Source organism: Dipodomys ordii, unplaced genomic scaffold (genome assembly GCF_000151885.1).
Source record: "Dipodomys ordii isolate 6190 unplaced genomic scaffold, Dord_2.0 Scaffold42, whole genome shotgun sequence".
Classification (NCBI taxonomy): domain Eukaryota; kingdom Metazoa; phylum Chordata; class Mammalia; order Rodentia; family Heteromyidae; genus Dipodomys; species Dipodomys ordii.
In genome coordinates, this window is record NW_012267258.1 from 9,221,914 (window position 1) to 9,249,639 (window position 27,726).

General features: G+C 38.9%; 1 protein-coding gene across 2 annotated transcripts in view; it reads right to left on the reverse strand.

Moving 5' to 3' along the window:
* Cntn1 (contactin 1) overlaps positions 1-27,726 on the reverse strand; it is a 122,761-nt gene that overhangs the window by 40,702 nt on the left and 54,333 nt on the right. The window contains exons 15-16 of one of the 2 annotated variants that reach the window (XM_013018742.1): positions 16,698-16,856; positions 5,119-5,268 (exon numbers count right to left, since the gene is read on the reverse strand). In XM_013018742.1, the coding sequence (XP_012874196.1) occupies positions 5,119-5,268; positions 16,698-16,856 (309 nt within the window). Of the gene's footprint in view, positions 1-5,118; positions 5,269-16,697; positions 16,857-24,205; positions 24,286-27,726 lie in introns of those variants that run through there. The other variant, XM_013018743.1, reaches the window with a different exon arrangement.

Here is a 27,726-nt window from a genome sequence, read left to right on the forward strand (position 1 = left end):
TTCTTTTGTATGTTCTTCCACCTATGGTATATCCTTGTTGTCAGTGTATTTGATTTTGGTACCTTGCATCTTGTATGTACATTTATCTAATTTGGGGAGAGAAAGGGAAATAACAAAATGTTGAAATAAGGATCCAGGATGATGCACTGCAACAGTGATACTCACAAGACACTATGTTGGGAATTCACTTTACAACTTGGGGCAGGGGGGAGGAGTGGGGGAAGATGGGGACTGAAGAGATCATAAGAGAAAACAAAGGAGGGGTAACAATAATGGACAGGAAATGTGCTCATTACCTTACTCATGTAACTGTAACCTCTCTGTACAGCATCTTTACAAGAAAATAAACTCTAAAAAAATAATGAGAGGTGTGCTGGTGCACACCTGTAATCCCAGCACTTGGAGGATGCGGAATTCCATGCCAGCCTGGCTTACATAGTGAGACCTTGTCTCAAAAATGTATGAAATAATAATAATTTCATGAAGTTATGCAGTACCGGCAGAGGATTAAGCACTAAGTATGACAATGTGTAACGTGTGTGTAAGCTGTGGTAGCCACAAAAGCTGAATAATAAAAGACTCAATGGCTCACATCAGTGATCTTTATGAAGGCAAATAGCCCACAGGTTCAAGCTAACTGCTCTCCACCATCCAGTCTGTCACTCTCTGGAGGGTCTTGGGTCTTGCTCTAACTCAGGCCAGCCCTCTCATAAGCCACCATTCTGTGACTACCACCTGTTTCAAACAAACCAATCGCAATCTGACAAATGGTATAAAGGGAAGAGGAAAAGGCCAGAGGGACAATAAAAACGTAGGCCCCAGTCTACATGGTAGACAGCTGGTTTCCATATCCCTCTGAGCATTCTTCTGAGTGGACTTTACTTTCTCTTTGTTAAATAAACGCTTTGCTACCTTACTGTAACTGTGTTTGCTGTTCCTGGGTGTATTTCTATACTGCCACAGAACAAGGACCCACCATGCTTGTGTATCACTTTCTGCAGAGATGAAGAGGACCATAATTCTAGCCCACACCAAGCAAAAACTTTGTAAGACCACATCTCAACAAATAAGCCAGGTCTGGTTGGTATGCACCTGTCATCTTAGCTGCATGGAAGATCATAGGTAGGAGGGCTGTGGTCCAGGCTGGACACTGGACAAAACTGTGAAACCTTATCTAAAAACTAACCTACAGCAAAGAATAGCAGACAGAAAGAGAGAGGGGCTGGAGGCATAGTAATTATACAGTGTTTGCCTAGCAAGTGTTTGCCCAAGTTTTCCTTCCTATTGAACAAGGATAATTCTAGTATGAGAAAAGTCATCATTTTTTCCCATCAAAATATGCTACTTCTTTTTGTCTATCATGTGAGAATTGTTTTTCTGAAAAGATCCTGCTTTGGCCAGGTACTTGTCCCTGGTTGATTGTATTCTAGTTATATTTTATACTGTTGCACTTGAATTAAGAAATCCTGTTACAAGCTCATTGAATCTTAGTTATATCCTTTTCCTGTTAATTGAGCCACATCCTTTTCAACTCAGGTTCAAAATCTGATGCCCACTGCATTAGGGATAAAACAGTGCTCGCTTGCTGGATTTTGGCTGATAATGCACACTTCTGCAGAAGTAAACTTTACCTTGATGCATTGATATCTTTTTTCCTATTTGACACCCCAACATCCAGAGGCATAGGTAACACTAGTATGGCCAAAAACAAAAGATTCTAGCTGAACACTAGTGGCTCATATCTTTACTTCTAGCTACTCAGGAGGTTGAGATTTGAGGATGGTGGTTTAAAGCCAGCCTGGGCAGAAAAATCTTCTAGATTCCATCTCCAAAATAACCAGTGAAGGGACTGGAGGTATGGCCCAAGGTGGTAGAGTTTCAGATGAGCAGACAGGTTATCCTGAGTTCAAACCCCAGTACCACCAACAAGGAAAAAAGTCTATATTTGAGACTGGTTTGTTGTGTTAACTGAAATGTTTATTTAGACAAACTTAATCTCTTGGTATTTTCCTGCAATTTTGTTCTAAAGATTCATGCTTGTGCAAACAAAATCAAGTGCATTATCTCTCAGTGTGAAATTATGTGGTCAAAACCACCAGCCAAGTTGTGCCCCATTTTCCTTTTCATTTTGTTTTTCAAGAAATTATGTGTGCAAGTATAGGGGGCTCTAGAGAATAATAATAACAACAACAATAATAGTTACTAATGAACCACAGGATCCTGGTCATATAGTATCTGTGCTTTACACAGCTTCCTGTGGATGAGCTCCATGTTCTAATACGAATTCTATGTGGTGAAGAAAAGAAAGTGTGTGTTCATTTTGTAGGTAGACACTTTAAAAAATAATAACATTTAGGTGATATCTAGCTTCACAGGTAAGGATGAAATTCAGGTTTCTACTAGAACCTGAACAGAGGCTTGTGTAAATTGAGTTTTCTTATTTGTGATGGTCCTGAGGACTAAACTCAGGGCTTGGAGGTTGACCCTGAGTTTTTTGGTTCAGGACTAGCCCTCTACCACTTGAGCCATAGATCTATTTCTGTTTTTTTTTTTTTTTTTAATTTTGATGGTTAATTGGAGTTGAGTCTCATGGAATTTACTGACCAGGCTAGTTTTGAACAGCAAGTGTCAGATTTCACCCTTCTGAAGAACTAGGACTACAAGCATACGCTATTAATTTTGGGGATCCAATTGGCTCAAGGTGTATTCAGCTTAGCTAGTAGGCCCTGACTTCAAACCCCAGTACTATGTGCGAATGTGTGAGACAGAGAGAGAAAGAGAATGAAAGAGAGAGAAAGAGGAGAAGAAAAGAGAGAAAGGAGGACAAAGAAAGAGGGCACAAGAATAGGAATAAAGAAGTAATGACAGATCCGATTTTAAATATCACAAATATATATGAACGTAGGTAAAGTATCTCTTAAGTCTCTGGGTCTACTGTCTTTTGATGGGCTATAGACTTCATAGTCTACATCAAAATATTATTATGAGTTTAAAATGAAATATAAATGAAAATTCTCCAACAGACCAGGTATTTTACCTTGTTTTACTTTTACTTGTGTGTGTGTGTGTGTGTGCGTGTGTGTGCGTGTGCGTGTGTGTGCACATGCACGCACCCACACATACATGCTAGTAACTGGGAATTAAACTCAGGGCCTGGGCTCTGTCCCTCAGCTTTCTTTTTTTCTTTTTTTGCTCAAGGCTGTCACTGTACCACTTGAGCCACAACTCTGCTTCTGAGAACAGATATTTTAATGTTATTTTCCTTCCTTATTTCAGAGTCATCATTTTTATGTAATAAATTACATGAAATTGCTTGCAACTATAAGAGACAACTTATTGGTAGCTGTCCCTGTCAATTACTTGGTTTAAAAAAAACCTGAAATCATCATAACTCATAATTCTGTTTTGAACTTAGCCCAAGGAACTGGGGTGGCTAGAAATGAGTATAAGTGATATTAAGAGATCACAGCAGAATTTTAATGACAGTTTGTCATCTGCTTAAGATCTTTTCCCCAAAATAGATCACTGAAGTTTGGCATGGCATAATCAAAATAAATGAACTCAAGAGCCTACAAAGGGAAAAAAATCTTTTTGAAAGGCAAGAAAATAAAAAAGAGCTAGTATTAGAATAACATTTTGCCTTAGAAACATAAAAGAAAAGGGAAAAAGAGGAAAGCATTTCTTGCAGTGAAAGCTAATTAAATGACTTGGTGTTAGTGTATAAATTTAAGCCTGATTTAAAAGAACAGCCTACATTGAGGTATAATTTTTTTTAAAAGGGCAGGTTGATGGTGACACTGTCAAAAAATAAAATTAAAGCCAGGCAAGGTGGCTTATGCCTGTAATCCTAGCTATTTAGGAGGATGAGATTTGAGGATTGAGGTTTAAAGCCAACTCAGGCAGGAAAATCCATGAGACTCTCATCTCCAATTAATCCAAAAAAGCCAAAAGGGTAGCTGTGGCTCAAGTGGTAGACTATTAGTCAGGAGAAAAAAGCTCAAGGATAGTGCCCAAGCCTTGAGTTCTAGTCGCAGGATTGGCACACACACACACACACACACACACACACACACGCACACACACACGCGCGCGCGCGCACACACACACACACACACACATTAAAAACCTAAACTAAAAACCAAGAAACCAAACAATTATTTCTTGGAGATACTGTGACTTTGCAAGTGACCCATATTGGAAGCATCCTTCTGTCACCTTTCCCTGCCCACACCCCTGGTCCATGAAGGCATTCAGGTATAAATATCTCTGACAGATGCATAAAATAGTAAAAGTTCTAAATCATGGCACCTGCTCAATCCAGGGTCTGCCTGGCTATGATTCTGAATTACATTTAAGTGTATCTTCTAAATACCATTTCCTTTCAATAAGTCTTTGGTGAAATATGCAATGATGTCAATTCTCTGCATGCATTAATTACGCCAAAATATCTGGAACCTTCCTGTTTCCTTTCCTGGTTTCCCAGGAAAGTTAAATATACACATGTGAATTACATGTGCACAGAAATACGCTTTCTTATAGGAATCACTGAAGAGCACTTACTTCCAAGTAAATCCCACTGTATATTAAAGTGACCACTGTATTTAGAGACTGTTTTTATTTTCATTTTTGGTACTAGTAGTGGGGCTTGAATTCAAGATCTTGAACTCTTGCTTTACTTTTTCACTCCAGGCTTGACACTCTATCACTTGAGCCACACCTCCACTTACAGCTTTGGGACTGTTAACTGAAGATAAGATTCTCTCCGAGGGGCTGGAAAGGTGGCTCAGAGGTAGAGCGCTTGCCTTGCATGCTTGAGGTCCTGGGTTCGATTCCTCAGCACCACATAAGCAGAAAAAAAAGCTGGAAGTGGTGCTGTGGCTCAAGTGGTAGAGTGCTAGCCTTGAGCTGAAGAGCTGAGGGACAGCGCCCAGACCCAGAGTTCAGGCCCATGACCGGACCCCCCCCCACACACACACACAAAGATTCTCTCCAATTGATCCGCCTGGGCTGATTTGAATCAGTATCCTCAGCTCTCAGCTTCCTAGGTAACTAGGATTATAGGAATGAGCCATCATGTATTTAGAAGCCTTTTAAAGTACAAAGTGCTCTTGTACATACCAGCACCATCTGTTTTAATTCTGTTTGATGGTAAACTGGGCTCTCCCATGCCCAATGTATTGGTTGCTACCACACGAAATTCATACTCCATCCATGGGATTAAATCCACTGCTTTTGCGGCCTCCATGTTTCCTTCAATAATTGGGGGATCTAAATAAAATAAACATTACATGTAAGTCATTGAATAGTTGATCATTTTCATAATCTCTTAATCTCATGTTCTTCCTTTGGAGCAAAGGATGCATAGATCTTAGAGTATAAATAGCATCTAGGAAAGACAAAATGTTAAGCTCAAAAGAGTAAAAAGAGAGATCATTAATAAGCAATAGACTAGTAAGAGAAGCATGTATATAATCCACCTTTTATTTATAAAGCCCGAGGTACAAAGAATGAAATTTAGCACTCCTAAATGCTCTTAGCATTTAGCTCTCTAAATGCCTTTGCTACCAGCCCAAGGGTACACTTCCAGCAGCATAGAGTTATATTTTATATATTTTGGTGGTAGACCTTAGGAAGATATGCTGATTACCCCTTCCACATACCTGCCACACACACACACACACACACACACACACAGAGGAGGGGAAATTTTATGAACTGCCACTAGAGTAATCCATGAGTAGCAGATGATTTATCACTAGGGTACAAAAGGGTAACATACAGAACTTTTTTTTAGCTGGGTTTGTAGATTTAGACTACATCATCTAGAGAAATGTTAATAAATGCTATAATGGGCTGGGCACTAGTAGCTCACACCTGTAATCCTAGCTACTCACCAGGCTGAGATCTGAGGATTACAGTTCAAAGCTAGTCCAGGCAAGAAAGTCCATGAGACTTTTATCTCTAAGTAACCAGCAAAAAGCAAAAAAGTGGAGCTGTGGTTCAAGTGGTACAGCACCAGCCTTGAGTATGAAAATGCTAAGGGACAGTGCCCAGGCTCTGAGTTCAAGCTCTAGTACTACCATGCACACACACACACACACACACACACACACACACACACACACACACAGAGGTACAGAAATACAATAACAGAATTCACAGCATTGGATAATAATGAATAATTCCAAGTTACAGTATTATAGTTAGGATATGCTCTTGGCTGGCTTATACAACCATGAAAGGTCTCTACCTTACTGTAAATCCTGCATGTCTTTAATTATTAATTTGTAAATACATAGACGTGTAAATACTTGCCGCACTACTTATTTGGAAAACTTATTCCTTTGGGCTTGTCTATGATTCATTATGTTAATATTCATGGAATTTTTTATCTGGTTATGCAAATCATGAATATCCAATTTTAAAAGATGTTTACTCATTGCCATAATAAATGCAAAGCATTTCAGGGCCCCATTTTCTACTTTTAGACACATTCCCTGATAGCTTAGATCATTCTCATCCTGCTCTGAGTTTTACTCTTCTGGACTCTAATTGTACATCTTTCTATTCTTTTTTTAAAAATGGTTTTGTTCTATTCATCTGACATGTATTTTTTATTAAAAAATCTTCCCCTTGATTTTCACTCTGCCTCATTATCTCCTATCTCTTCCATCCTTTCCCTCACACAAAAATCAGAGTCTGATTTTAGGTCATACAGAGGGGAACTTCCCTTTTAAGTAAATGGAATAATGAATGTTAAATTGTGGATCTTTATCCAGTCACATGGAGAAAAGGAGAAACATATCACCATATCTGATGGCTGTGTCTCTAAGTATGGCACCTTCCCATCCCCACCCCAGTGTATACTTTTTAACAAAACTGAGCCCTGTATGGAAACAAGGCTGACAATAAACTGATGTAGTCAGACAGAGAACATCTGGCGTCACCAGAAACTAGCATTGGCTAGATTTATAAAAACTTGTAGAAATTTGTTCCAGTAGCCCTAGGAAACCAATGCAGAGGCTTAAAAGAAGGAACTGATAAGAATGATCTGTCACTGGGTGGGTTGGAGGGTCTGAGTAAGAAGGTTTTATAGAAGTCTCAAAGATACAGTAGGATCCTGTTTCTTGTTTCCTGTGCTGCAAAACTTCAGTACCATTTAAGCACTTGAAGAAAGGACATGCTAGAAGCACTCCAAATAACACATCTTGGCAAAGATCTGGGGTTCTCTTGGTGGCCAAGGCCCCATTGGGACTCTTCCAAGCAGCTGAACAGCTAGCATGTGTGAACATGTATCACTGGGTTGGGACAGAAAGAACCAGCTGTGGAACAGGGGACTGTAGGTGACAGACTGAATTCAGGCATGTGAGAGGATCCCATATGAAAATATCAGAGAATTCATCAGGGATCTGGTTATATTATGAATAGAAAAATCATACTTGACCACAGGGAATGGGAGATAAGACAGGAGAGGTCAACTATAATCACTTTTGGTTAGGAGTTGTACTTCCAGTAAGAACTCGGGGCTTTAATTTTAATGACTGAGATGAAGAAAGGAAGAAAATTAAGCAAAGAGCCTTGGGAATTACCATCTTGAGAAGACAGTCTTAAGTGAGAAACTTTAGGCCCAGAAATGCATATCAAGAAATCAGTTCCTTCATGAGCTTTCTTTTACTTTTACCAGAGTAGAGTTAATACCAAAACAACAACAACAACAACTTTGTTCATAATTAAAAAAAGAAAAAGAAAATGAACTTCCAGAATGTAACTTCTAAATGAGTAAAGAAAGAATTTGAAATGTATAAAGTAATACCATTTCCTATCAGGTCTACTAATAGCTTAAAATCTGCTCTGTTTCAAACAAAACCAATCTTAATCACTTTTTTATGTTAGCATCAGTGCTATGAAATCATAAATATATAAGACAAACATGCTTTGGGAGATAGTAATACCTCTCACTAAAACCATCTGTTTAAGAATTACAAATAGCTCATCAAACGGAGCACTGGTGGCTCACGCCTGTAATCTTGGTTATTCAGGAGGCTGAGATCTGAAGATTGCACTTTGAAGCCAGCCTGAGCAGAAAAAAAGTCTGTGAGACTCTATTGTTGTTGTTGGTGGTCATGGGGCTTCAACTCTGGGCCTAAACACTGTCCCTCAGCACTTCAGCTCAAGGTTAGTGCTCTACCACTTGAGCCACTGTGTCACTCCAGTTTTCTGAATCATTTATTAGAGATAAGAATCTCACGGCTTGTCCTTTGAACCACAGCTGGCTTTGAACCATGATCCTCAGATCTCAGCCTCCTGAGTAGCTAGGATTATAGGCATGAGTCACTGGCACCCAGCACTGTGAGACTCTTATTTCCAATAAACTACCAATGTGGCTCAAGTGGTGGAGTACTAGCTTTGAGCAATAAAGCTAAGGACAGCTCCCAGACCCTGTGTTTAAACCCCAGGATGGGCACCAAAAAAAAAAAAGATAATAAAAAGAAAAAATAAATAACTCAGCAAAAACCAACTAACAGGTAATAGGTGTGTCTATCTATCTATCTAATTAAATGCGATTCTTCTACCTATTTAATTGTAAAAAGGTGTTTCTGTGTGCGTGTGTGTCAGAGGGAGCTGTACTGGTACTGGGGCTTGAACTCAGGGCTAGGCATTGACTTTTTTGCTCACAGCTGGTACTCATCCACTTAAGTGAGAGTTCTACCTCCAGTCTTTTTTTTTAAATATATATTTTTATTGTAAAGATACTGTACAGAGGGGTTACAGTTACATGAGAAAGGTAATGAGTACATTTCCTGTTGAGCATTGTTACCCCTCCTTTGTTTTTCCCCTACCATCACTTCCCTCCCCACATCCCCAACCTCTTCCCCCCATCCCCTGCACCTGAAGTTGGCTGTATCCCTATTTAAACATTTTGTTTTTTTCCCTTCCACTCCACAAATTAGAAAAAATGTATATACAAGATGCAGGACAGTGGAATCAAGTACAGTGAAAACAGGGGTTATACCTTGGGGAGGACCATAAAAAAGAAACAAAAAAAAATCACATAGTAAATTATAAATACAAAGCTGGGCACTGGTGGCTCACACCTGTAATCCTAGCTACTTGGGAGACTGAGATCTGAGCATCGCAGTTCAAAGCCAGCCCGGGCAGGAAAGTCCGTGAGACTCCTATCTCCAATAAGCCACTAGAAAACCAGAAGTGGTGCTGTAGCTCAAGTGGTAGGGTACTAGCCTTGGGTTCATTTCACTTAATATCATCTTATATGGTCATATGTAGCTTTGAGCTTTTCTGCTTGTTCTAGATATATGCTAGTTATTGCAAATAAGGGAAACCATGGGACCTATGTTTCTTTGGGCCTGGCTTACTTCACTTAATATAATTTTTTCCAAATCTTTCCATTTTCTAACATATGGGGCAGTGTCATTATTTCTGATGGAGGCATAGAATTCCAGTGTGTGTGTGTGTGTGTGTGTGTGTGTGTGTGTGTGTGTGTGTGTGTGTGTGTGTGTGTATCACATTTTCTTGATGCATTCATCTACTGGGAGGCATCTGGGTTGGTTCCATATCTAGCTATGGTAATAATGCTGCGATAAACATAGTTGTGCTGGTAGCTTTATTATGGTCTTGCTTGTGATTATTTGGGTAAATGCCCAAAAGTGGGATTGCTGGATCATAGGGGAGCTCTATGTGGAGTCTTTGGAGGAACCTCCATTCTGCTTTCCAAAGTGATTGAACAAGTTTACACTCCCATCAACAATGTAGTAGGGTTCCCTTTTGGCCACATCCCCTCCAGCATCTGTTATTATTAGATTTCTTGATTATAGCTATTCTAACTGGGGTGAGGTGGAATCTCAATGTTTTGATTTGCATTTCTTTTATGGCTAGAGAGGTTGAGCATTTCTTCATGTGTCTATTGGCCATTCTTATTTCCTCTTCAGAGAAGTTTCTCTTTAAGTCTTTACCTACTTATTAATCGGGCAGTTGTTTCTTTGCATATTTGTTGTTGGGGTATTTAATTTTTTGAGTTCCAAGTATATTTTAGATATGAGACCTTTGTCCATTGTATGGTTAGTGAAGATCTTCTCCCAATCCATGGGCTTTCTATTGATCTTGCTAGCTATGTCCTTTGCCATGCAGAAGCTCTGCAACTTCATGCAATCCTATTTGTCCAACCTTTCTTTGTTGTGTTTCTGGGTCTCTATAAGAAAATTGTGGCCTGTGCCAAGGAGCCCTAGAGTTTCTCTTAGTCTATCCTGTAATGTTTTCAGAGTGTCTGCTTTGACTTCACACCTCCAGTCTTTTTAAAAATTAGTTTTGGTGGTGGTTAATTGGAGGTAAGAGTCTTCCGGATGTTGCTATTTGAGCTGGCTTCAAGTTCCAATCCTCAGATCTTAGCCTCCTGAGTTAGGATAATAGGTATGAGCCACCAGAGCCTGGCAGGTGATTTTATTTTGACATATGCATACTTGCTTACAATGTACCCCATCATATTTACCCTTTCTGCCACTTTTCATCTTCCCCTGACCCCTTTCTTCTGGGGACTCAAACCATATCACAAGGAGATTTGAAAGCAAATCTTTCCTTCCTTGACAATTTTCCCAGCTCTGATGTTAAACCAAATAGCCTGTATCATCATTACAACCAGAACTCCGCCACTGGATTTATCTATATCAGACCTTCACTCAAAACATTTCTCCTTCCTCCCTGCTTGTGTCTTTCTGTCTGTCAATGTGAATGTGCACATGCTTCTTCCATTTCTTATTCTCTTATTGGTAAATCGGCACAGCTTAGTGCATGTGTAGCACAATGGTTTTCACATTGAAGCACTTAATGGATTTTTGTCAAAAGTATATACATAAAAGATGAATCTAATATTCTTTATTGATTTAGAATCAATAAGGTTTCTGTTGAAGCACTAGCTTGTATGTGGCCATCATGTTGTGTTCTCCATCATCTCTCAATCTGGCAGGCTACTGGTAAGGAAGGAAGGCCTACTTAATCCCACTTGACCACAAAATACTCAGTCTGGCTGGTAGGCCTGTATTAATCCTGAAGTGACTCTGATCTACCTAGAGTGAAGGGTAGTCCTCCTCATCCTCTTAAGCCTACTTCTACTTCTTTCCACTGTGAGCGGATCCTTTGTTAGTTCTTTCCTTCATTGTTACTTCATTTGCTTGTTTGAACACGGTTCGTCTCCAACACATATTTGTAGTTGTTTCTCTCTGAGTCCTCAGTGTCCTCATACATCTCGTATTGTTGTTGTTTCTTCTCCAAAACCACCCACACAGATAGGATGGGAACAGATCTGATCCCAGCAATCAGCTTGGTTTGCACAGCAGATTTATGTCCCATGCCAAAGGCAAAAGAATGGTTAGAAAAGGGACTTTGTGTCCTTTCTCTTCAGCCAAGTTCCTCCTAGCCTATATGCTCTTCCTGAAGTCAGGAAGAGTCTAGAATGCTCTGCACTCCAGAGACAGCCCTAAAAGATTAGGTTTTGGGTCTTTCGTACCTGAGTTTTAACTGGGTCAATATTAGAGTTAGGCCATTTTTTTTTGCAAATGATCTTAACAAGGAAAATCAGATCAAAACTGTATAATACTTGTCACAGGCATTTCTCTAATAAAAAGAAACAGAAATGTCATGTGTATTCCTAGATAGGTATTTAAGTTGTGCTTTAGTTGAAATATAAATTCATGCAAAAATTATATAAAGCAAAAAACCATTCTCCTTACTGGAGTACTTTAGACAAAGACCTTTTAAGAACTTTCAATTTAGAGCCAGGTGTTGGTAGCTCATACCTGTAATCCTAGCTGCTCAGGAAGCTGAGATGTGAAGATTGCAGTTCAATGTCAGCCTGGGTAGCAAAGTCTGTGAGACTCTTACCTCCAATTAACCTTCAAAAAGCTAGAAGTGGAGCTGTCACACCAGTGGTGGAGCACCAGCTTTGAATGAAAAAGCTAAGGGACAGTGTTCTGAAGGGTATGGCTCAAGTATTACAACCCTCGCCTGGCAAACATTAGACCCTGACTTCAAACCTCAGTACAGCAAAGAGAAAAAAAAAATACATCAACCACGGGTACAAAACAGCTGTACTTACAAATTAATACCTGGAGCCTGTAGAACTCAGAATAAAGTTTGTGACTTTGTTTTGAAGAAAAGAGAAGCAAGGATCATATGCATCCTAAGCCCGAAAAACTTATAGTAGCCTGGAAGCTGTGCTACAGTGTTTGGCCTGCAGATACACTGTCTGTGTTGGAGCCATTTCAGAAACAGCTAGAATAACTGTGAGATGAAAACACAGATTGCTTTAAGCATAACACCAGCCACTGTAATAATTAGAATCTTCTACCTCAATCTAAAAGCTAAACATTTACAAGTGTCTAGGAAGAACCACCACTCACTTGCTCCAATTAGAACAGCAGGGCTGTGTTTAAGACTGGAAATGGGAACTCTGTTTCTTTGGGCTTGGCTTACTTCACTTAATATAATTTTTTCCAAGTCTTTCCATTTCCTAACAAATGTGGCAATGTCATTCTTTCTGATGGAAGCATAGAATTCCATTGTGTATATATACCACATTTTCTTGATCCATTCATCTACTGAAGGGCATCTGGGTTGGTTCCATATCTTAGCTATGGTAAATAATGCTGCAATAAACATAGTTGTGCTGGTAGCTTTAGTGTGGTCTTGTTTGTAAACATTTGGGTAAATGCCCAAAAGTAGGATAGCTGGGTCATAGGGGAGCTCTATGTGAAGTCTTTTGAGGAACCTTCATACTGCTTTCCAAAGTGGTTGAACAAGTTTACACTGTCACTGTCCTTTCTGGCCACATCCCCTCCAGCATCTGTTGTTATTAGAGTTCTTAGGAAAATGAATCCTAAGGTATGTATTCAAATGTTTTTTTTTTCTTTCATGCAATTGTTTCTAACACATTTATAAGATTATTTCTTTGTTGCTTTGTATGTCCCTCCCCCACAGTATAACCCCTGCTTTCACTGTATTTGATGTCGGTACAATTTGCGGAGGGGAAGGGGAAAAACAAGTCGCTTAAATAAGGATACAGGTGGACCCGTTGCAACAATGAGAAGTACAAGTTGTCATGTCGAAAATGAACTTTACAACTTTGGTGGGGTGGGGGGAAGGATTGGGTGGGGAGGCAGGGGGAGGCTGGGAAGGGATGGGAAGGGGAAACAAAGGAGGAGGCTACAATGCTTGATAAGAAATGTACACATTATCTTGCCCATGTAATTGTACAGTATTTTCATAATAAAATATAAATTAAAAAAAAGACTGGAAATGGGCATTTCAAGGCATCTCACTGGCTCTAACACTACTCACTTTGTCTACAAGCCCAGGACCCAGCCTTAAAAGTAGATCGACAATCTAGGAAGGCACAGGAAGGAGCTACAGCCTGGGGTTGGTGCTTTATAGCAGAAAAGAAGTAAGCTGGGCACTGGCATCTCAGCATAGGGGATTTATTGACCTGTTTGCATAGGAAATCTGAATATGGCCTCAAAAATATCCACAAGTTCATGCTTGGAGTAAGAATGATAGAAAGTAAAGCCACAGAAAGGCAAAGAAAGGAGATAGGAAGGAAAGAAGGAAGGAAGGAACTGAGGGAGAAAAGTGGAGAAGGAAAAGAAGGAGGAAGGAAGAAAAGGAACAAGAAAGGAAGAGATGAAGAAGGGGAATAAAGGGCGAAAGGGAAGGAGAGAAGAAAAGAGGGACGCTGGGAGGGAGAGAGGGAGGATGAAGGAAAGAAAGAAGGATGGAAGAGAGGAAAGAAAGGAAGAAGGAAGGAAGGGAGAAGGAGGGAGAGAGAAAGCAGAGAAGGGAGGAAGAACGGAAGAGACAAGGGAGGAAGGAAAAAAATGGAGAATGGAATAAAGGTAACAAAAAAAATATTCTACAATAGGCCCCAAGAGTTTTCATTGTTTCCACTTGTCAATTTGGTAAAGATGAAAAAGGATAGTGCTTCTTTTCACTTCACTGAAAATGCAGTCACAAGAAAACTCCTCTTTTGTATATTAACTAAAAGAACACACAGATAACCAGTAAAATACCCCCCCCCCACACACACACTTTTTATTGTTGTTGTTGGTCGTGGGGCCTGAACTCTGGGCCTGGGCGCTGTCCCTCAGCTCTTCAGCTCAAGGCTAGCGCTCTACCACTTGAACCACAGTGCCACTTTCAGCTTCCCCCACTTTTTTTTCCCCCAAAGCTCACTACAGATGAATTTGTGAAGAAACACAGGGGGATAAATCTCATGACTTGCATAGAAGTGAGGAAATGTTGCTGTAGTCCCAGATGTTGGAACAATAGAAACAATCTAAGCTACGAGTTGAGGGAGGGCAGAAAGTGGGGAGAGAGGGAAGTGAGGTCATTTGAAGCGATAATCCTTGAGATATTTCCCAAGGTGAGGAAGGCAATCTGAGAATACAAGGAGCCAGAAAACTCCCATTCTTGTTAAGCCAGAAAACAAAACAAAACCTACATAGATGAATTTTGAAAGCAGCCAGGGCAAATGGACCAATTAGTAGAAGGAAATAAGGTAAAACACAGCTGATTTAGCATCAGGGAGTAGTCAGGCAAAAACAATAACAAAGTAATGATGACCCCCCCCAAAAAGAAGTAAAACCCTAAATTAACAATGTTCTTAAGGTGTTCAAAGTAAGACAAAACAACTTTGTATTTATACCCAACAAACACAACACCTAAGTATGAAATTAAAGATATATTCTGATAGACTAAATCTGAAGATTTAGAAACTCAAGCATCTGAAGGTATTATAAGAAGTGTTTCACTTATGAGAATTATACTAGAAAAAAGTTCTTCACTATGGGAATTCAGCTAGAAAGAAATCGAGTTTTACAGGAAGGAATGGAATTCCCAGAAAGAAATATATTGGTAAATATAAAGAGACTTTCAAACACCATTAAAAAAAACTGAGGTTAGAAGAAAAATATTTTTACCCTGATACAATAAAGAGAATCTAAGCTAACATATTCAAAACTTTAAAAAACAAAAAACAATTTGTCAGCCACAAATGCTATATCATATACAGCTACATTTTAAGCTAGGTGCTGGTAGCTTGTAACTGTTATCCTAACTATTCGGAAGCTGAGATACAGAGAAATCCAAGTTCCAAGTCAAACCAGGGGAAAAAAGTCCTTAAGACTCCACCTCCAAAATAACCAACCAAAAACTGGGCTGGAAATATGAGTCAAGTACTATAGCACCAGGCCTGAGCAAGCAAGCCAAGTGAGGGTGCAAGACCCCAAATTCAAGCCATGGTACACACACACACACACACACACACACACCCCACACACAAACCACTACATTTTAAAAGTAAAGGCAAAACTGAAAAAACACACAGAGAATTTGTTCCTAGCAGTTTTGTCTTACAAGATACATACTAAAGGAAGTTCTTCAGCTAGACAGTAACCTGAAACAGCATGGAGGAAATCAGGAGCACAAGTAATAGAAATTAGACACATTTCTTCTTTCTTCTCGTAAATTATTTAGAAGCAATTGCAGAAAACTATATTACACATGCCCCCTGTGTTCATATGAGGTCTGCTTCCACGTATAAAACCAACTGCAAATTGAAAATACTTAGAAAAAAAGGGCTGTTGCATCTGTACTGAACATATACAAATCTTTTCCTTGTTATTATTCCCTGAACTATACAGTATAACAACTTTTTACATAGCATCTAGATTTCATTAGGTATTATATATAATCTAAAGACGTTTTAAAAGTATGGGAGGATGTTAGATTTCTATGCCAATAGTACATACATCATTTCACAAATTCTCTGTCATTTTGTTTACAACTAAAGGACTGGAAGAGGAAATATAAATGTTTTGAGAAAGAAAGCATTTCAAAATAGGTAACTACATTGTAAAAAAGAAAATCTCCAGGTTGCTATTTATTTGTTTCCCATTTGTTTGTTTTGTTTAGCAGAACTGGGGTTTGAACTCTGGGCTTTGTGCCTCTGGTGCAGATGCTGTACTGCCTCAGCCATGCCCCCACCCTATTTTTTTGCTCATTATTTTTGAAATAGGGTCTTACTTTAGCCTGGGCTCAGCTTTATATATTGAAATAGGGCTACTGAACTTCATCACCTAGTCTTCCTGTTCTCATGCTCTCCTGTAGCTGGGATAACAGGCCCGCACCACTATACCCAGTAAATGGTTGTGATGAGGTCTCTCAAACTTTTTGCCTGGGCTGGCCTCAAACAGCAATCCTCTCAAATATATCAGCCTCAAGTAGCTCATTACAGGCATGAGCTACCAACATCCTCTAAGCTGTTATGTATTTGTTTGTTTCTTTTTGTTGGTCACAAAGCTTGAACTCAGGTCCTGGGCACTGTCCTTGGGCTTTTCTGCTCAAGGCTAGTGCTCTACCACTTTGAACCACAGCTCCACTTCTGATTGTGATTGTCTAGTGGTTCATTGGAGATAAGTGTCTCACAGACTTTCCTGCCCAGTCTGACTTTGACCTGTGAACCTCAGATCTCAGCCTCCTGAGTAAACTAGGATTACAGGGATGAGCCACCCATGCCTGGCTTTAAGCTGTTTTATTATTATTAAAATTTCCCCATGAGTGCGTGTGCACGCACGCATGCATGCGCGCTCGTGCACACACACACACACACACACACACACATACACAGAGCTCACCTGTTTTTGCATCTTTCCAGTCATCTGAAAGAATGGTCTTTGTCTGGATAGTGTACTTAGAGATAGGACTGTGATTGTCTGAACCACGGCTCCAAGTAAGTGCCACAGAAGTGGCTCTGATGTCTTCTATTCTCAGACCACCTGGGGGACCTGGGGGACCTGGAATGAAAATTTAGGTAATGAATCAATAAATCTCATCTAGTACATTGTATACAATTACATGTCCCCACTTGCAATTAATTTAACCAACATTTGTACATCATACTGAATGTTGCTGCATTTCCATTAAGTAGGGGCTATTAGAAATGATAATAAGCTGGACACCGGTGGCTCACTCCTGTAATCCTAGCTAGCCAGGAGGCTGAGATCTGAAGATCACAGTTCGAAGCCAGACTGGGCAGGAAATTCCGTGAGACTCTTGCCTGCAAATAAGCACCCACAAAAGCTAGAAGAAGAGCCGTGATTCAAAGTGGTAGGGCACTAGCCTTAAACAGAAAAGCTCAGGGATAGTGCCTAGGCCCCGAGTTCCAGCTCCAGGACTGGTATACACACACACACACACACACACACACACACACACACACACACAAAGTGATGATAATATCATTTGGAGGTTCCACTGAGTTATGAAGAAGGAGATAAATATTGTTGTTAAAAAACAGCATTTTAGTTTGGGATACACACAATATTCTCTGAATCAAAAAATGCACCAAAGCCTAACACAGATGGTAGCATAGTGAGATTTAAAGAACACTTGATGGATGTTATGAGGCAAATTTAGTCAAGGGATGAGAACACTTGGTCAAAAGTTCCATTCTAAGCCGGGCGCTGGTGGCTCATGCCTGTAATCCTAGCTACTCAGGAGGCTGAGATCTGAGGATCTCGGTTCAAAGCTAGCCCGGGCAGGAGAGACCGTGAGACTCCTATCTCCAATAAACCACCAGAAAACCGGAAGTGGCGCTGTAGCTCAAGTAGTAGAGTGCTTGCCTTGAGCTGAAGAGCTGAGGGACAGCGCCCAGGCCCAGAGTTCAAGCCCCACGACTGACAAAAAAAAAGAAGTTCCATTCTATGCCCCCCAAATAAAATCAATACTTTCTTATAAACTTTAATGCGATATATAAAATGTTAACCCTAATGATAATGTAGGTAATGTATTTTACTTAGAATAGAAATTTCTGGGCACCATTTTATGGATCCTTTGGGGTAGTAAAATTCCATATTACTTTAAAGCAATAAATATAACATGAAAATAAAGGTTTGCATTTATATAACATGTAGAAAATGATGGTCAACTCAGAGATTAAACCACAAATGCTGTTTAACTTTGGTAAGCTTCTTAAATATATTAAGCACTTGCTTTCTCATTTGTAAAATAGGTGTGGTGCAAATTGATCTATCTGGGCCGTTACTGGGATGAAAATAACATCGTTAAAGAATGGAGTGTTAAAGCTGCATATAGAAAGCCCTAGGTAAATTTTAACAATTGATAATATTACTGTTATTCTCCTATAAGAACTTTCATGATTTTCTATTAGATGACTTGCTTAGCTTGAATAACTTTCTGCCCACGTGGGCTTTGGTTTTTCTCAACAGCAGAGGAAATATCCATGTATTTGTAATTTCCTGTGACTAGACCCAAGTAGGAAAGGTGTTTACAGATCCACAAATATAGCATCACGAGCTAATAACACAAGACACACCCACTGATGGTAGTAGATTTTATTATTTGGAAATATTTCCCTATGAAAACAGGAGAGCTAAATAAACTTGTAGAGTCATCATCTCTAACAATGTACTTATACTTCGAGGTTAAGTAAACATAGACACATAAATAACAGTACATCTCATCTTCAGAGAATATATTTCATTTTTTCAAGTGCAAATAACCACATTGTAATACAATGTAGATTGTTCATCAGAAATAAGAAGTTCATCACTTACAGCAAATATCCTCCTAAGCCAAATCCTGAGTATACTACTGCAATATTAGAATGAAAATTAGTGTTAACAAGTAGAAGAAACAATGTTACAGAGAAGACAAACTCCCATAATACATGCATTCAGATACTTTTCTGCACATGGAGATGTGACATTCAGACAAGTGAAAGAGAATTTGAAACAAATTGCTATAGATTAGTCTTTAACCACCCAAGGTTATGTCATTTCTTGCAGTTACTCTCTGAAGAGTTTCAAATGATTATTACACAATGATCAGATATTTTTAGTGTACTTGTTCCTTATGTTTAACGTCTTCATTTGTTTGGGACATCGTAAACATAACTGGTTTATTTAGTAGTCCACTCTTTGATGTGTTTTGCCATTGAGCATAATTCTATAATTCCATTTGCTTTTTTTTGTTCTCTGATGTTTTGGCTATACTGCTTTGCTTTGCTTTGTTGTCTTTGTTATCCTAGCACTGGGGCTTGAACTGGGACCTTAAGCATTCTCATTCAGCTTTCTATCTCATGGCTGGTGCTTCACACTTGAGCCATACCCCCAGTCCCTAGAGTGAGTTCTTAAGAAATATTTGCTGAGTGATCTTCAGTAGCTTCTATCCATGAGATGCTGATCTATAATTCATTTTCCCCTTTGCCTGGAAATCTTTCATTGTCAGAGAAGGTAGAGTGGAGGAGCCAAAATGAAAAGAGGTTGATTAGTGTCTGTTAAAACCATTGTGTGGCAAGATTGGTGATGTTTCAGCTGGTGCCAGGTTTTTTTTTTTCCCATCCAGTTAGTCACTTGTCTACAAATACCTCACAGAAAATAGCTAAGAAAAAATATAATGTCGAAAAAGTAGGACATAAGTAGAGCATTTGAAATCACTTTGGCTCTAAATGCTGCATGCACAGTGATCTTGATCAAGCTTCTTAAATTTATAGGCTCTCATTTTCTCTTTTGTAGAATAGGAGTGATGTAAATTGATCTTACTGGGTTATTGTTAGGATAAAAATAACTGAGTGCCAGGCCTGCTCATAGAAAGCTCGTGTGAACTTTAGCTATTAACAGTATTATGATTATCATTATTGTTGTTATTATTATGACTACTATTATTAGGACTACTAATATTATTTCTTGACCTGGGGCTTGGACTCAGGGTCTGGGAGCTCTTACTGAGCTTTTTATTGTTGTTCAAGGCTAGCACTCTACCCCTTGAGCCACAGTTCCACTTACAGCTTGGCTTTTTTTGGGGGGGGGAATTAATTGGCAATAAGAGTCTCACAGACTTTCTTATCCAAGTTAGTTTTGAACTGTGATCCTCAGATTTCAGCCTCTTAAGTAGTTAAGATGACAGGCTTGAGACTGGCATCTGGAGCTATTAACAATATTATTGTTATTCTTCTATAAGAATTTTCTAGATGTGTCAGCTCCCTCACTATTAGTAGTGATCAAAACTTACCAGGGATTTGCTTATCAAACTACTCTATGACTCTTTTATCACTTGAAAGGAAGTAATATTGGGAAATGAAGTGTTTTCTGTCAAATTTCATGGAGAAGAGAAAAAGTCCAGAATATGAGGTCCTTTCCTGTATACAAAGATTCATAGTGGCAAAAATAAAACACTGCCCTCACAGAGCCAAGCTGGTCTGAGTTGAGCCCAGGCTAGTGCCTCCGTGTCTTCCAGAAGAAGACCAGCTCATGTGACTTGCTCAACTCTTAATTCAGAATGTAGGGAAATGTTTTGTGGTAGAAAATAAAATAATGAAAACCAGGTACCGGTGGTTAACACCTGTAATTCTATTTGTTCAAGCAGCTGAGACTTGGAGCACTGCAGTTTGAAGCTAACCTAGGAAGCACTCTGTGAGACTCCATCTCTAATTAACCAGCAAAAAGCAGGACTGGGGACATGGCTCAAGTGGTAGAGTACCAGCTGTGAGCAGGAAAGATGAGTGAGAACACAAAGTCTTGAGTTCAATGCATGGTATCAGCTGTCAATAATGATGATGATAATAATAATATATAATTCTGAATTCATTAATGTTAATCTTTTCTGAATTATTTTATTATTATTTTTAAAGAAAGAACCTATTTATTAATGAAATTAAAATATAATGTCTACTCAGTTCATCATTTTATATTAAGTAACTAAAAAAGTAATTAGGCTGGGTGCCAGTGGCTCATGTCTGTAATACAAGATAATAAGGAGGCTGAGATCTGAGGATCACAGTTCAAAACCAGCCCAAGCAAGAAAGTCTATGAAACTCTTATCTCCAATTAACCTCCAAACAGCCAGAAGTGGATCTGTGGCCTAAGTGGAAGAGTGCTAGTCTTCAGGGAAAAACAAAGAGACAGCACTGAGGCACTGAGTTCAAGTGTAGTACTGGCAAGCATGTACACACACACATACACACATTAGAAAGAAAAATGTTTGGGACTCTCAGAAATACCATTACTTTTCAACTTGGCCATTTTTCTTTAGGAATACTGAAGTAGTCAATGAAGAGGACTTCAGAGACTTGGGAGAAAACAGTGAAAAAAGTCTTTTCCAAATGATCGATCACACACTATAAGCTGGCCTTTTTTTTGTTATCAACAATCAAGGCTCATGTTTTCAGTAATTCAGAGGGAAGAGTGGATTTGAATTTCAGACCTTCCAAGTGTGAACACAATGTAGACAAGTTGTAAATAACACTTGGCATCTTTTAAGTGAATGATATTACTTATTGGTAGCCCTGATTTTAATGTTCTCTTCCTCTAAACAGCTGTATCTGGAATTCTCAACAATCATTGATGGAAAAGATCCCTTCGAACCACTAGTCTTTTGGGGACAACCTTTTATTTTATTTTATTTTTTGTGCCAGTCTTGGGGCTTGAATTCTGAGCTTGGGGCTGAACCTGAGCTTTTGTGCTCAAGGCTAGATTTCTCCTTGTTGAGCCACAGCTCTACTTCCAACTTTTGGTGGCTAATTGGAGATAAGAATCTCATGATTTTCCTTCCCAGTCTGGATTTGGACCTCCATCCTCAGATCTCAGTGTCCTGAGTAGCTAGGATTACAGGTGTGAGCCACAAATGCCTGGCCATATTCCACTTTTTTAATACAAGACTTGCGGATTGTAAACTGGTGCTAAAACCAGGCTTTCTTTTAATTACTTCCTGAAGAGTTACCAATGGAAAAAGAGAATTGACACTGGTTTTAACGTAGTACTTTTCTTTTAATTACTTCCTGAAGAGTTACCAATGGAAAAAGAGAATTGACATAGTTCATGATTTATTGTTTAGTTTTACTAAAGTGGGTGATCATCTCTTCTGTGGTTTTGTGGTCCCTTTTCCAAAATAAGCCAATTAAAGTCTTTTTATTATAGCAGACCAGCTCTTGCCATAAAAATTGGTTAAAACAATGGTTCTATGATCAGCTATACAATGCAGATCCATGTTGTATTATCTTATTGTTTGATTTTCTACTAAGATATACAACACAGATCCATGTTGTGTTATCATATTGTTTGAATTTCTACTAAGATAAAGCTAAATGTGAAAGCTTTCTACCATGTAATAGGGTTTGGCAGTTTATATACCCTAGACATTGTTAAAAAGTGAATTTAGATCCTAATTAGACAGAAAACAGGCGGGGCACTGGTGGCTCACACTTGTAATCCTAGCTTCTGAGGAGGCTGAGAGCTGAGGATCACAGTTCAAAGCCAGCCCAGGCAGGAAAGTTTGTGAGACTCTTATCTCCAATAAACCACTAGAAAACCGGATGTGGTGCTGTGGCTCAAGCGGTAGAGCGCTTGCCTTGAGCTGAACTGCTGAGTGATAGTGCCCAGGCCCAGAGTTCAAGCCCCATGACCAACCAAAAAATAAATAAATAAATAAATAAATAATAAAATATAAAATAGACAGAAGACAAAGGAGGAGGTAAGAGGTCAATGAAACTATGTGATTGTCCATATTGACATTGTTGCAGTTTGTTTAAACAAATCTTCTCTCTTTCCTAGTACAAGTTACCTTTGCTATGTAGTTGTTGTTTTAAAATAATTCTTCTTTCTTTCCCATCTTTCTTTTTTTTCCTATCTGATCTGGGTGGTACGATTTCAGATATAAACTATGAGCACAAATATGACTCATGCGCAGATCCATGGTGATGCTTAAAGAAATGTGAAAATCTTAAAATTAATTTTTTTATGTGTGGATGCTGGTACTAGAACTTGAACTCAGGGCCTGGAGGCTGGCCCTTAGATTTTACACTTAAGGCTGCTGCTTTATCACTTGAGCCAGAGCTCCACTTCCTTCTTTTAGGTGGTTAATTGGAAATAAGAGTCTCAAGGCTTCCTGGCCAGGCTGGCTTCGAACGGTGATCCTCAGGTCTCAGCCTCCTAATTAGCTAGGATTACTGGCATGAACCTGTATCTTTAAATATGATCTTAAAATGGAAACTAATGTAGATCTCAAGTCCAAACTTTAAGAGCTCCTTCTGTGATTCCAACTGAGACTATAAACATAAAATATACATATAAGTAACATCTCAAAAGCAGAGACTATTTAAAAAAACCGCATAAATATGTGATGATTGAAGAATCAAAGCCATAGTCCTTAAAACTTTCCTGAGAGTTCTCCCAACCACAAATGGAGCTGCTGGAGACCCAAACAGTATACCGTACCTACAAATAAAGCCATCAAAGAAGACAAAGTTGTTTCTTGAGAAAACACAATTTTAAGTGCAAGTGTCTCTGCCCAAAAGAAGGAAAATAAGAACATTTTCAAGCAATGTGATTTGAAAAGCCCCGGAAAGAGTTGCATAAATTTCAGTTTGAATACCTAACCTATTTCAATCCATCAGTCCTTCCAATAAAAATTTTAATCTTGATCTCAAATGACAATCCAAGAAAGCTGGAATTAGTTTAACTTTAATGTGAACACATGTTGAATACGGCTGAGCCAAGTCTATGGAAAGTTTGTTATGAATACATATTGTTCCATGTATGCTCTGTGTTGACTTCCCAATTCCAGGAGTTGTTCCAGGACTCTTTGGGGGCCATAGTGACTGGTCAGTTGTTTATTGGTGCTTGCATACTTCTGGGAAGGGATAGGAAATGGCCATGCATTGGTGAAATTGACAGCAACACAGCTTATTACCTGTGCTTGGAATCAAAAATCCCATTCAGTGCTCACCCTCTTGTGTTATTTAGACTTCACCGGCTCTTCATACTTTTTTTTTTTTTCAGGTAATGGGCTAACTTCTGAGATACACAATTTCAAAGAAAACCAGGACAGGAAAACACACGATTTGTAACTTGGCCAGTATATGATGTACTGGGTTAATTCACTAGGCATTATTTTTAGGTATTAGTAAAGCTATATCGTTTTTGTTTAAAACAATTGTTTTTTTCTGCTCAAAGAATGTTTAGACGTTTCAAGAGGAGAGACAATATCTATGAACTAGGTTGCCAGGGAGTTGAGGGGTCTTGCAGAAGCTACAGGATTGAGTTAATTAGTCAAATCTAGTATAAAATGTTAAAAAAATATATGTATTAAAAAATTAAAAAGGCTTTCACACAAATGGTGTCAACGATCACCAGGTTGGAGGCAGGCTGGCACAGACGGGGAGAAAGGGATCCACCATGCTTTTCTCTCCATCTTTTCTGATTTTACCTGCAAGAGGAAAGATCAATGCTGAAGGGGAGAGTTCAGATGTCCAGGATTGGGCAGGAAACCATGAACCCTGGGGATTTGCCATATTTGCTGGATAGGTGAATTGGAATCAGGTACAAATACAGCTCACTTCTAGACATGAAGGATGGGGATCCAAATGAGAAAAGGGTCTAAGTGATGTGCATTGACTCAATTGGATTCATCTCTCTGTCTCTGTCTCTCTCTGTATTTCTGTGGCTCTGGGTCTGTCTCTGTGTCCATCTGTCTGTCTGTCTGTCTGTCTGTCTCTCTCAGTCCCTATCCTGAACTTGAACTCAGAGGTTGAGCTAATGGAGATAAGAGTTTCCAAGAGTCTTAATGGAGACCTTCTGTAAAAAAAAAATAGCAACCAAACTCCTGGACCCTTTGTAAATTTCATCCTTAAAATTCAAGTCTACCTACTAAAGTATATGCTTATGTATAGAAGACTTTTAATGAAAAACTACACTGAGGATGAAGCAATAATTCATTTTTTCCAGTGTGAAAAGTTATTTCTAATATAAAACTATGGAAAATGAAATGTGCTATAATCAGAAACATGGACATGAGGATTACACATATTTTACAAGTCCCAGGAATACTTCTCTTTGGAAGGATTCTGTGTCAATCTGTCCTTTTAAATAATAATCAGGTTTAAAATACTCAATAATAATTACTCTGGTTTAGGTACTTATTGTTTTCAAAAGATACTGACATAAAGTCACTTTTAAGTGAAATTAAGTGATATAGTCTACTTGTGTTTTAAATTTGTGTTTTAATTTTCAAAATTAAAAATCAAGTGAGGGGGCTGGGAAGTTGGCTCAGTGGTAGAGTGCTTGCCTGAGGCACTGGATTCGATTCCTCAGCACCACATAAGCAGAAAAAAACGGAAGTGGCACTGTGGCTCAAGTGGTAGAGTGCTAGCCTTGAGCTGAAGAGCTGAGGGACAGCACCTGCCCAGAGTTCAGGCACCATGACTGACCAAAAAAATAAATAACTAAATCAAGTGAGGGCCAGGTATTGTGGCACACATCTGTACTCCCAGCTATGCAGAATGGTATATGGTTTCAGGCCATCCTGGGCAAAAATTCAAGACTCTATGTGAAAAATAACTGAAGCAAGAAAGGGCTGGGGGAACAGCTTAAATGTAACAGTACCTTAGTGCTGGGAATACAGGCGTGTACTACCATAGCTGCCTTCCTTTTAGATTAAGCAATAATTCTAAAAGGTTAATTCATAGTTGGGGCTAGATACCATGGGCATCTATGTCTCAAGTTTTAAAAAATATCATGTATGTCACATAATGTGTGTGTATGTGTGTGCACGCACACGGGTGCAAGTCCTGGGACTTGAACTTAGAGCTTGGGCACTGTCCCTAGGCTTTTAGTGCTCAAAACTAGCACTCTACCTCTTGAACCACAGCTCAGCTTCCACTTTTTGCTTGTTAATGGGAGATATGAGTCTCATAGACTTTCCTGCCCAGTCTGGATTCAAACTTCAATCCTCAGTTCTCAGCCACCTGAGTAGCTAGGATTACAGGTGTGAACCATGGCGCCAAGCTATTTTATTAATTTTTATGTTTGTGTATATAAATAGCAAAGGGGAAGGAATCACAGGAAAACACTTTGCCACAGTACATATTGAGGACTTTTATGTATTATGAACTGCAACCATTACTATTCTCTTTCATAAACACAGGATTTGAGACTCATAGTGATTAGCCCAAATGCCAGAGACCTCAGATAATTAAATATGTGCACTAGATACCTAATTTATGATTTTAATGCCAAGGCTACAGCCTTTTCCTCCTACCATCTAGATCTTTTAAGGATTGTATATATGTATATATATATATGTATACACATACAACAATGCTATCATAGCCAATTATATAATTAACAAATGATGATTCATCTTTCCTTACCTATCCAAAACTAAGTATTGTTTAATTATTAGTATTAGGCCACATTATAGCTACCATTGTCCCAACTGAGAGTTGTTTAAACAGGAGAAATTCTATCTAGGAAAACTCACTGACAGTTCCTTGTAAATCTAATCTTTATTGTCAATAATAGCAAAGGTCACAAAATACATTTGCTCCTTAAGCATATACAATTTTATTTTCATTTTTGCACACTCATACTGACTGGGGCTTGAACTCAGGACTGGATACTGTCTCTTAGCTGGTGTTCTACCACTTGAGCCACACCTCCTCTTCTAGATTTTGCTGGTTCATTAGAGATAAGAGACTCAAGTGCTTTCCTGCCTGGGCTGTCTTTGAACCATGATACTCAGGTCTCAGCCTCCTGAGTAGCTAGGATTCGAGTGTGAGCCACCAGGGCCCAACACTGTATGTTTGTTTTTAATGTTGCATTCATAATAACATATTTAGAGCAAAAGGACTGAAATTATAAAAGTGTTGCCATTTATTTACTTTAAAGGATTTTGGGATATCACCAGTTTTCTGCCTCTGTTTTTCAAAACTTGACATCATTAGCATAATTCTCACTTAATTTGGCATAATTGTCTAATAAATACACCCTGATGAGTGAAAATAGTAAAGAATCTAAAAGCTCACAATGCTGATAAGCTTCTATAATACTTTATCACTCCATTCTGGAACCAAAGAAAAGGGGGCCAAGTTTTAGATTATTTTTGAAAGAAGCCATGGCTACATATTAACTCTGAGCAGAGAAATTCCTGTTTTCCTAAAACTGATCAGTTTCATTATAAGACCAAGAGAGCCAAAAGAAATGCATTTATATTTAATGTACTGTGAGCAGAGAAATTCCTATTTGTCTAAAACTGATCAGTTTTATGATAAGACCAGGAGAACCAAAAGAAATGGATTTTTATGTAATGTACTTTGAGAAATACAATTTCAAATCCCTGGTTAATTTACAAATCCAATAGTAACTTAAAATGCTGTTGTTTTTACTAAGTTTTCTTTTTAGAAAATACAAGTACTGACTGGGCGCTGGTGGCTCCTGTCGGTAACCTTAGCTACTCAGAAGGCTAAGATCTGAGGAATTTGGTTTGAATGCATCAGGGACAGAAAGTCTGTGATACTCTTATTTCCAATTTACCACCCAAAAGCCACAAGTAGAAGTATGGCTCAAGTGGTAGAGTGCCAGCCTTGATTGACAATGCTAAGGGACAGCACACAGGCCCTAATTTCAAGCCCAGGACCAGCACCAAAAATAAAAACAAGCCAACAAACAAATAATAGAAGTACTAAACTGTAATTTATAAACTATCAACCATTTTCTAAATTCTATACTTACTATAATTAGATCTGTGTCTCAGTTGGATATTTCCAGTTTAGTTTGCAATAACAATAGAGAACTGGCCCTAAGAAGCTTGCCTTTGACCACAATTTGTTTCTTCTCAGAAGAATGGGGAATGCTTCATTTCTGGAGAAGC